This window comes from Rhinopithecus bieti, unplaced genomic scaffold, assembly GCF_001698545.2.
Source record: "Rhinopithecus bieti isolate Rb0 unplaced genomic scaffold, ASM169854v2 scaffold_57691, whole genome shotgun sequence".
Classification (NCBI taxonomy): Eukaryota; Metazoa; Chordata; class Mammalia; order Primates; family Cercopithecidae; genus Rhinopithecus; species Rhinopithecus bieti.
The window spans coordinates 3,863,150-3,875,463 of record NW_016824383.1 but is presented as its reverse complement, the minus strand read 5'-3'; the positions used below and the strand labels follow the sequence as shown (position 1 = coordinate 3,875,463).

General features: G+C 37.0%; 1 protein-coding gene across 1 annotated transcript in view; it reads right to left on the bottom strand.

Moving 5' to 3' along the window:
• Positions 1–12,314, bottom strand: part of ARID4B (AT-rich interaction domain 4B) — a 148,285-nt gene that overhangs the window by 76,077 nt on the left and 59,894 nt on the right. The window contains 3 exon segments of the mRNA XM_017862266.1: positions 2,434–2,524; positions 3,917–3,982; positions 7,739–7,849. Of these exon segments, the coding sequence (XP_017717755.1) occupies positions 2,434–2,524; positions 3,917–3,982; positions 7,739–7,849 (268 nt within the window).

The window sequence follows — 12,314 nt, the reverse complement described above, 5'->3', positions numbered from 1 at the left end:
GTTTTCCTACTGACAGATTTACCTAAGAAAGATTACAAATTTATGCAGTCAGACTGCCCCTTCAAAAAAATAACTGTATTTTCATTATTTAAGGTAAGGTTTATCGCGCTTAGCACTGTCACTAGTGACACACCGCACCAGAAAATTCTCTGTTGTGGTAGGCTTGTCCTGTGCACTGCAAGATATTGAGCAGCACTCCTGGCCTCTACCCACTAGATGCCAGTAGCACCCCCTTCCCAGCTGTGGACAATCTAAAATGTTTCCAGGCATTGCCAAATGTTCCCTGGGGGGTAAATTCATCCCAGTTGAAAACTACTGACTTAAAATACTAAAATGTCTATGAAAAGGTGATGGAAGTGTTAAGCAACTTGGTTGCAGTAATTATTTCACAATATATTTGCATATCAGATCATCATGTTACATATACATTTACATGATCTTGTCAATTATATCTCAGTAACATAGGGGAAAAATTTTAATAAAAATAAAGTACTTAAAACACCCCAGCAAAACCACCATAAGTTAACAGATATGGAATGTATGACTATTTTTGTATTATATGAATAAATTTGTGATATACATAAATCATTTGGGGATATGCTACATTCCTTAGAAATCATGGCAAGACAGTAACTGTTTTAAATAATGTTACCAGATCTCGATTTTAGAAATTACAGTGTCTGCCTATCTTACTAAAATTAGATTCTCTTCTTTCCTTTTTTTTTTCTGATGTTCAACAGGATCTCACATTTACTGAAAAATGATTAATGGTTAAAAGAAAGGCAATGCCCTTTCCTCACTGGCTGAACTAAAATTAGACTCTTGTATGTTACATAACAACTTACATTATGTGAGACTGGATAATTTTCAGTACATCTTTAAATGATGTAACTAAAATACACAAGTGTCACATTTAGTAGACTATTACAACCAATCACCATCTATACTTACTACATAGAATTGCTCACAGTCTTCTCACTTACATAAAGTCAAATATTTCCTTATGCCTCAAAATCAAATAATTTTCCCTCTATTTTCACCAGGTTTTATTCTCACACCAAAAAAGTAAAAACAAAACTCACCTATTCTACCTGAAAGTTCTATCAAACTCTGAAATCACCAAACATATTACTAGGTGTTTACTGTCATCTCTGAGGTCACTGAATGGTAGGAATTGTTACCTTTAATAAATAATACTGGAATGAATGGCTATCAATCTAGGACAAATAGTTTTTAATCATTATTTTAGAACACTGGAAAAAATACATACTACTCTAGGTGAAATAAAAATCTATTTGTAGAACAAAATAAAATAAATAAAAGTAAAAAAATTAGAAGAATACATTAGAAAATAGATTTATAACACTGATGAAAGGCTTTCTTAAGATTCAAAACTAAAATTACAAAATAAAAGGTGACCATACAAAAACTAACTACATGAAAATTAAAAGCAGAGACAAGAATAAAGCAACAGGAGAAACATATGTGTAACTGAAGTAGTAAACAGTTAATATCCAAAATATATAAAGAACACATGTCCTAAAAATAATAAAAAGATAAATCATCTCAAGAGAAAAAGGGAAAGAATAAAAGAGCCAGCAACTCAAAACAGAGAAAACACAAATGAAATTATGTTCCTTTCAATAAACATATGAAAAGATGTTCAATCTCACTAGTAATCATGGGAAGAGCATATTGAAACAAGATTGAGATATTACTTTATGTCCAAATTAGCAAAAAAATTTTTTAAATGACATAAAATCTGACAAGGACTGAGAAAACAGACAGTATCTTTTAGGAAGGCGGTTTTCATTAACTAATGAAGTTTTTAGAGTATATTTTTCTGAAACCTCTATTTCTTAGTATGTACACCAAAGAATTATTAGGATACAATAGGTATCCTAATTAAGTACCTAATTAGGTATAAAAAATATTCAATCCAGCATTTATTTTAATAGTAAGAAAACTGGCAACCTCATCAGTAAGAAAAAATAAACTAGCATATCAACTATTATAAAATATACTACTACTTTGTTTCCTGCTGGGAGCCATCTATATATACACAGTTAAAAGAAATTTCTGTTATAAAACAACATGAATATCCTTAACATTACTGAACTATAAACTTAAAAATAGGTAAGATGGGGAAAAAAAGCAATTTCTCTAAGATACACTTTGAAGTAAAAAAAAGCTAGAATTCCAACTGCATAATATATACATTAAATAATTTCAATCTTTGTTATAACACAGTTACAGTATACTTTGAAAATAAATTTTAAAAAGGATGTGGAAAGATAAAATCCGAGTAACAGTGAATAATATCTAGGGGTATTTAAGAAGCTGAATCCAGGGAAATTCCATGCTTTATTCCTATTAAGTTTTCTTCGTATGTAACTAAAAATACAGTTTTTAAAAGAAAATTTATTTTCTTACCTACAGTGTACCAACTCGCATCTGTTAGTTTATTGATAACAGCTTCCTGATACGCACCATCAAGATTCTTCACTTCCACAATAGCTCCTACCTAAAGTATTTTTAACATGTTAGAAAAACTTTTAAAAGGTAAATGAACAAACCAAAACCTGGGTTTTTCTTTCAATTGAGTGCATGATGGTGAAGAATTAAATGATTACTGACTTCATTTAAAAGTGCCAGCAGTTGGCGTGAGCCTGTAATTCCAGCACTTTGGGGGGCTGAGGCGGGTGGATCACTTGAGGTCAGGAGTTAAAGACCAGCCTGGCCAACATGGTGAAACCCCGTCTTTACCAAAAATACAAAAATTGGGCAGGCGTGGTGGCAGGTGCCTGTAATTCCAACTACCCAGGTGGCTGAGTCAGGAGAACTGCTTGAACCTGGGAGGTGGAGGTTGCAGCGAGCCGAGATCGTGCCACTGCACTCCAGCCTAGGTGACAGAGCGAGACTCGGCCTCAAAAAAAATAAAAAGGGGGCCAGCAGTTTTACCCACCAATATTTCTGTACCATCAGTGAAAATGTTAACGTAGTAACAAAGGTAAATAATTCCTAAGTACTATTATAAAGTTTTACCTTTACAACCCCCTAAAAGAGTCCTGGGAACCCCCAGGGTCGGTAGATTACACTGTGAGTACCACCATCTGTGAAACTGACTCTCCTTACCCCGTATTTCCACACTTCTTTCAAGGAACCTCAGGAAGGAGGTTTAAATTTAAAAATTGCTCTGGGGTTTCCTTTTGGCCCTAAACCAGCCAAAGAGCACACAGTGGTTTACCCACACATTCTCTTTTAGCTTGCTCACTGGCAAAAAAGTAAAACAGCATTTATTTCACTTGCCAATGAGGAAAAATGAATGCAAAGAAATAAAACTCTCCAGCTGTTAGTATGAAGGCTGATGACCCTTAAAAGATTTCATTTGCCAGTAGTGGCTCCAAAGAAGTAAGAACTCTGATTTTTGGTTTTCTAACTTTCTCACTTTTCAGATCATCGTCGAACTGACATCACTAATCCCTAGTTCATCATCTATTAATTTTGGAAAATCCATCATTTTAGTAAAGGAAATATGGCGGATTAACTAAATAAATGTAGTCAATGCTTCTTTGATGCTCATTTTACTTCTGAATAAACTGTTTGGTTTTACTACCATATCAAGTATTATTTAATATTAAATCTTTTTTGTAAGAGGCAGCATCTCATGCTGTCCCCAAGTGCAGTGTGCACAATCATAACTTATTGCAACCTTGAACTCCTGGCCTCAAGCTATCCTCCCGCCTCAGCCTCCTTAGTCGCTGAGATTAAGTCTATTTTCTATTAGTCTTTTAGAGAAAATTACATATTGAGTTTATCAAATCAATAACGAAATGGCCAATGAATTAAAAGAAAATTACCAAGTATAATTATTTTTTTCCCAATCATTAGAATTAACAATGAATACATGAATTACCTTTAGTGGGCCCTTTATGTGGTCATCCTGAACTTCCACTGTTGAAGAATCATGTCTAAATGTCACCTAGAGATTATAAGTTTAATTAGCCACCAAAAATAAACCAAGCAACACAAGCTCATCAATGCACCAATTATTCATTTGTATTAAAAGAAACATAAAATAATAGCTGCCTAGTTTATACAACATCCCAATTCCTAAGTAGATTAACTAAAACAAAAAATTATTTACAAATTGTCCAGATCATAGCTCAGTTTTCAAAAATAAAAGTAATCAATGATAGCACATCTAAATTATTAGATGTTCCACATATCATTCCTTTTCCGTTTTTTTTTTTTTTTTTTTCCAACTTTTTTCTTTTTTGGATACACAATCTCACTCTGTTGCTCAGGTTGAAATGCCATAGCACAATCTTGGCTCACTGCAACCTCCACCTCAGGGTTCAAGTGATTCTCCTGCCTCAACCTTTCAAGTAGCTAGGATTACAGGCACCTACCACCAGGCCGACTAATTTTTGTATTTTTAATAGAGACAGGGTATCACCACGTTGGCCAGGCTGGTCTCAAACTCCTAAACTCAAGTGATCCGCCTGCCTCGACCTACCAGAGTGCTGGGATTACAGGTGTGAGCCACCACGCACGCTCCCACATATCATTCTTTATTTCAATACTATCAGTTATTAATTTAGTTGTAAAATTGCTTTCCCTAAGAAATGAGAAAGAAAGATGTGGGGATTTTAGGCTATTACGTATTATATCATTTTGTGAAGGCCTACCTTAATAATAAACAGTAGCAGCAAACACTTACTGAGATCTGAGCATCAGTCTCTAGTACCAAACATTTAATCTCCACGACAACCCTATTAGGTAGGTATGATTGTTCCCATTTTGTTGATAAGAAAACTGAGAAACAGGCCAGGTGTGGTGGCTCATCCCTGTAATCCCAGCACTTTGGGAGGCCGAGGCAGGTGGATCACCTGAGATCAGGAGATGGGACCAGCCTGGCTAACATGGTGAATCCCCGTATCTACTAAAAATACAAAAATTAGCCAGGCATGGTGGCACACGCCTGTTAATCTCAGCTACTCTGGAGGCTGATGCAGGAGAATCGCTTGAACCAAGAAGGTGGAGGTTGCAGTGAGCCTAGATTGCGTCACTGCACTCCAGCCTGGGGGACAGAGCGAGACTCCATCTCAAAAACAAAACCAACAACAACAACAACGAAAAAAAAAACAGAAAGTGTAAGTACCTGGTCCAAGATCACCAAACCAGACATGGTGGAGCTATATTTAAAGTCTAGTTCCAGAACTTTACTGTACTCTACATCATTACAGAAATCAGAGAATGGGAAGCCAGATGTGAAAAGATTAAGTTAAAATAATGAGTCCAAATTTAAATATTTAATTAGTTGGCGAAAAACAAGATAGCTTCCACTACTCAGTATAGAAAACAGTTGTTTTCCCTATAAGGTTAACAGTTTTTTATAGGGATTGAATCATTAACAGGGTCTTTATCGGGTTTATGTGATAATTATTTTAGGTAACAGGCAGGCTCACTCACAAACCAGCTATGAAAGGAGATGCCTTATACGCACAGCATCCCAGGCATTTCTGTGTCATACAAAAGCATTATCACACTTTATTTAAATCACGTGTTTAGGTATCTGTGCCCTTCACTTAAACTACAAGCTACTTACAGATGGGGACTAGGTCTTAACACTAGAGTTTCACCTTTAGCTAGAGCTTAGCACATAGTAAATGTTCAATAAATGAAAACAGGTAGTAAAAACATATCAACAAATTTGTTAAAAATATATTAACTTTGAAGCATAAACAAATTAAACATGTTAAGAAATGTATCCCAATATCTACTGACAAAATCACTGAATTAAAACAATTTCTTTTCCTTGTGTATGTGTTTTAATGGACATCACCTCTACAGAAACAAATTTTAGGGCAGCCAAAAAAAATAAAATAAGCTTTAGATATTCACTACTTATAAGGCACAAGGTACTCTGTGCTATCAATAGAGGCAGTAGAATCCAGTAAGAGTTTTGTTTCTTTCCTTTACAGCAAGAAACGGCAGGACTGATACATGTCATTTTCCTAGTTCATTCATTAGACAGGAAATGTGCAGCTAAGGATGCAAGTTGGGGCTTAAATTCAGCCTTTGCTTTGTGGGCCAAAGCATGGGTCCTGGAGTGACACAGCTCCTGTCCAAAAAGAGTATCTTTTCCAGCTGGCACAAACTTGCTATCTGCAAGCCAAGCGCTGCTAAGGAGGCTTTCCACCAGGAGGGAGGGCTTTTGTCTACTTCACACAAAGGTGATACATGTGCTACCGGTGGTCCTGAAAAAGTACAAAAATTGGTAAAAGGCTTTCTCTTCATCTGCAGGATAGTACCGGCAAAAAACAGTGCTCGGGGAATACCAGTGTGTGAAGCCAGAACAGGAAATGCATAGTATAAAAGCACCAACCACCAAGCATGTGGAAACTGAAGGTAGGGTGGGGCCAAGACTAGCCCTCTACTGGTTTATAGTTAATTTAAAAGCCTTATCACAATGGTTCCTAACCAGGAGTGCAAATTAGAATCACCCAGGTAGCTTTTTCAACACATCCACACATAAGGAATATAGGCACAGTAAAAGTTCCAGAAGAGACTGATACCCTACATAGAAGTACAAAACCTCTTCAGCCTATGTAATTGGTGAAATAAAAACCAATGGTTTAAAAAGTATCTGCTAATCTAGATTATAAATTCCTTGAGGACAGATCAGGTCAGTTTCATCCTAATATCCCCATCCTCCTTCCCACCTAAAAGTTCCCTGCAAAAGGTTTGTCACTCAATAAACTATTGACAAATGAATAAATGTCTATATACAAGTTCACCTGTCTGGCATTTTTCAAGGCTGATAATTTATTAAAATGGAAGCAATTACATTCCTTTTTCTACATTAAGACAAAACTCAAGTACTTTAGAAAGATGTGGCCGGGCGCAGTGGCTCAAGCCTGTAATCCCAGCACTTTGGGAGGCCGAGATGGGCGGATCACAAGGTCAGGAGATCGAGACCATCCTGGCTAATACGGTGAAACCCCGTCTCTACTAAAGAATACAAAAAACTAGCCGGGCGACGAGGTGGGCGCCTGTAGTCCCAGCTACTTGGGAGGCGGAGGCAGGACAATGGCGTGAACCTGGGAGGCGGAGCTTGCAGTGAGCTGAGATCCGGCCACCGTACTCCAGCCTGGGCGACAGAGCCAGACTCCATCTCAAAAAAAAAAAAAAAAAAAAAGAAAGAAAGATGTTTCAAAAAAGGCAGAGCATAAGGAGTCAACAACTAGATGTACCTTATTTCACTGTTATCTAGGGCACCATCAATTACAAGTCACATTCCAATTTTATGGCTGAAATAGAGGGGGGGGAATGCCTTAAAACTGATGAACTATGGTAGTTCCAATTCTGCCATGAATTTGGCATAATGGCCTTGGAGAAACCACTAACCCTCTCTGAGCCTCATTTTTCTTGTAATAAAATGAAACAATTAAACTAGATGACTTCTAAGTTCTCTTCCAGCTCTAAAACACTATACAAACAATAAGATGTCTATAGTGAAATGGCATTCAAAATACCAACTGTGATAATCTAATTTCATTCCAATTATAATACTTTTAAAATAACAAAAAAATGCTTTGTTTTGAGGTACTTTTACAACCTTCACTCCTAGAAACTTATTTTGCAGAAAAACAATTCTTAAATACACTCACCAAGTAAAAGTTTAAACATCAAATGCTGAACATATAATTTATAAAATCTATAAATACTGTACCTTGACTTTGACAAGTCTTTTTGCTGTCTTGATCTTGGCTTCACAAAAGGCTCCTCTGTATTTAGCACTCACATCAGTGCCCACTGTCAAATAGGGAGGCTCATCAAGGGCCTAAAAAATGCAAAAAAATATAATTAGATTTAAACTCTCTAATTCTTTCTCACAATCAGACCTCAGAATAGTGAGCCTAATCTTGTTAAGCTATAACAGTTATAAATGTGAAATGTATGTTAACAAGACCAATCTATAAAATACTATAAATTAAAAAACAAGTAAAATGTTTATCATAGACTATTTAAATGTACATCATATAAAATATAAAGGTATCTTATTTCCATTAAATACATATAGTCCATGATATAAATTAGCTCACTCACAAGTATACCCCTCCAATCACTGAATTCATTCAAATATTTATTTATTTTATGACGACTTAAAGAAAAGGGTCCATTGGCCAAAAGGCAGATCTTTAAAACTCAAATTCAGAGCGGGGGCGGGGGACGACAAACTCTTCTAATATTTAGGCTCTATCTTAGCAGTCACCCAAATTCAGAATACCTCTGTTATATCTCTATCTAGAAAAGTCTAAGGTAGTATAGTGTAGTGCCTGGTATGGTGGCTCCTGCCTATGATCCCAGAACTTTGGAAGGCCAAGGCTGGAGGGTCACTTGAGTCTAGGAGTTTGAGACCACCCCAAGCAACATAGGGAGAACTTGTATCTACAAAATAAAAAAATAAAAATTAGCTGGCTGTGGCGCCATGCGCCTGTACTCCTAGCTACTTGGGAGACTGAAGTGGGAGGACTGCTTGAGCCCAAGAGGTCGACACTGGAGTGAACTATGATCGTGCCACTGAACTCTAGCCTGGGCCACAGAGTGAGACCCTATCTCCAAAAAGCAAACAAAAAATAATGTAGTATACATAAAGGGAGAAAAATAAGTGTATTTAAACTACTAGTGAAAACTATACAAAGAAATTCAATCTGGAAAGTCCCAAAACTTTGAAACCAAAATATCTCAAATGCTTTAATAGGAGGGGTTCGCTGGATATTTAGTCTTCTACCTTAATATTTATGTTTCTTCAGTTGTGATTTAGTTTTTAATAGCTGCTCTCACATTTTACAATCAGGTACATTTCTACATCTGTATTCTAAGGAGCTCTTCTGCTTATATTAATTCCACAGCCAAAGGAAAATCATGTAAGTAGCTTTTTCCAAAGTGCTTTATAAGAAGTACTAACATCCCAGGATGTTCCACCAAAAGGAAAGGAGGCAGAAGTTGGGGGAAATTCAGTATATTGAATGAATTACTTCTCTGCCTCAACTTTGGAGATTCATAAATGTAAACTAAAAGATCTGAGAAACCCTCTAATAGAGAAAATGATTACATTTTAACATTTCCCAATCTACTTGTCCAAAGAACTCTTTCTTTTCTCTTGACATCTATTAACATCCTACAGAAATTCCATAGAATATAAAGTGAGAAATGCTGTTATGAGTAATAATTAAAGAATCAAGTTCATTTTGATTTTAAAGTAAATGCTCCCCTAAAGGTTGTGGCTATCATACAGAGTCATCTCTCTCCCAAAGAAAGGGAACGATAGTCTAGCACTGTAACAGAAGCGCCCACAATTGCATCAGGCCTCCACAGCGGCCGCCCGGCTCACAGCCCATGTATTTCATAAAAAGGAAACTTAAAACATGCCAGTTATGCAATTTTTAAAATCAACTTAGGAAAATGCCTATTCATCAGTTCATTTATACTATAATAGGAATATACCCTCACAGAAAGATAATCATTTCTGTACTAATACTTTTTAATTGTTTTATGTTGTTAACTACGACTTAATAACTTTACATTGCTGTTGTACCTACTGAATAAACGCATTTCTACTTTACCTACCTGTCTTAGGTCTCTTAAAATATCATTTTCCCTGGCCAAAATTATGGTTACATTCCAGGCATACTAGTGGCTTTATTTTAGCAAGAATATGAAAAGAGACTCACAGCACTTTGCTCCAAAATCGTAAAAATGGCCACGCATTGGGGCTCACACCTGTAATCCCAGCAATCCGGGAGGCCGAAGCAGGAGGACTGCTTGAGCCCAGGAGTTCGAGATCAGCCCAAGCAACATAGCAAGATCCTATCTCAATTATTTTTTAAAAAAAAAACTTTTATTATAAGGATGGGAAGATTATGTACAGCCCAAGTGATAATGGATGTGTTTGTTAATGTAACTGTGGTAATCATAAAACGTACCAATTCATCATGTTGCACATACTGAATATGTTCAAGCTTTACTTGTCAATTAAATATTTTTTAAAATGTTTTAAAGAGAGAAAAAAAATTTAAGGAAATTTCAATTCACTCTGTGGTTCAATTGGTACTGGGTATTACTGCTATAAAAACCCAAATGATGGGGCAGTCTTCATGACCACAGGCTCATAACTTTCCACAATTTGCAACCTCCTCTATTAACGCATTCTGCCATACTAGTCAGTAAAATTTTATTTTGAGAGACAAACAGTATAGTTAAAAATAAAATTGATGAGGAAACTGAAATTATGAAACACAGAAGAGAACAATAAATCAACTAAAAGTTGCACATTTGTACCTACTGAGGAACATATAAATATTTAGGAATTGATACACTTTAAAATTTTAATAGATAATTCTGAACAAAACAGGGTATAGAACAGTAACATCTTCAGACTATTAGTATTCAGAAACCCATTTGCGTATTCTTTTCATTAACATTCACAGACACTAGCAACATTTCAACTACAGCAAACTGTAGATTTGCTTATTGGGCAAATTTATTAAAGCTGAATTTGAGAAAGGGGATTCTGCCACGCAAATTAAGCCCATTGCACATCTTCAACAATATAAAAATCCATGTTGACAGGAGAAGGGTATTAATTACTTCAAATTATTGTAGGGCAAATTATTCTTTTGAAGGGTCATATTTTCTTTCCTTCATGCTAGAACACATGAAAAGGAATTACAAGGTATATAAAGAAAATGCCTTTAGAAAGACTTGCAGAGGGAGGGCTGGGCGCAGGGCTCACGCCTGTAATCCCACCACTTTGGGAGGCCGGAGCGGGCGAATCACGAGGTCAGGAGATCGAGACCATCCTGGCTAACACGGTGAAACCCCATCTCTATTAAAAAAAAAAAAAAAAAAAAAAATTAGCCGGGCATGGTGGCGGACACCTGTAGTCAGCTACTCAGTAGGCTAAGGCAGGAGAATGGCGTGAACCTGGGAGGCAGAGCTTGCAGTGAACTGAGATCGTGCCACTGCACTCCAGCCTGGGTGACAGAGTGAGACGCCGACTCAAAAAAAAAAAAAAAAAAAAAGAAAGACAGACTTGCGGGAAAAAAAAAGACAGACTTGCGGAAGGAAACCGAAGTCTGATAAAAGCTGCTAAAACTGAAACACATTATGAGAACGGTGTTAATTTGTTATAAAGAGCACAGAAAAGGCCATGATCTGTGTTCTGATCTTACTGCTGCCATCTCTATTTATTATACATCATCTGAGGTAAGTTACTTTTCTGTTCCTAAATTCTCATTTAGCACAATAATTTGAATCTTACACATAACTGTTTAGCAAGCCTATATCAAAGCACTGACATTACAAAGGTGGACAGAATGGGAAGCTTTGAGACATATATAATCATCTAGAATCAAACTATCGAACTATTTTTAAATATCAACCAAAATACGAATGAGACTTTACACAGAAACCCAAATCAAATCCGTAACTGAGGTGGTCAGATTTGAGTATGTAATTTTAGGTGGGCATAAGGTATCACTCTATCATTAGTTTAACATGAGGTAATGGAGCAGACTGATTAATAGCACAGGCTTTCTTTTCTTTTTTTTTTTTGAGACGGAGTCTCGCTCTGTTGCCCAGGCTGGAGTGCAGTGGCCAGATCTCAGCTCACTGCAAGCTCCGCCTCCTGGGTTTACACCATTCTCCTGCCTCAGCCTCCCGAGTAGCTGGGACTACAGGCGCCCGCCACCTCGCCCGGCTAGTTTTTTTGTATTTTTTAGTAGAGACGGGGTTTCACCGTGTTAGCCAAGATGGTCTCGATCTCCTGACCTCGTGATCCGCCCGTCTCGGCCTCCCAAAGTGCTGGGATTACAGGCTTGAGCCACCGCGGCCCGGCCATAGCACCAGGCTTTCAAAGCAGAGAGGGCAAGGTCTAATCCACAGCTCTACTCCTTACAACCAACTAGATGAGTTTTTTGTAGGCTTACTGAACCTCTCTAAGCTTCAGCTGCACATTCAAAAAAACAGGAGTCAATATTAGAAAGCACTCCATTGTTGATGGTCTGAGGAGTCAGCAACACGGAAGTTATAATATTATGAAACCCCACTTCATGGGACAAACAAGTCAGTTTTATCATAGAAATCAGATTTGGTTCCCTTCTTATTTCTTTTATTCAAGGGGCAAAAAAACCACATTTGGCTGGGCAAGGTGGCTCATGCCTGTAAATCCAGCACTTTTGGGGGGCCAAGGCGGTTGGACTTTACCTGAAAGTCAGGAGTTCGAGACCAGCCTGGCCAACATG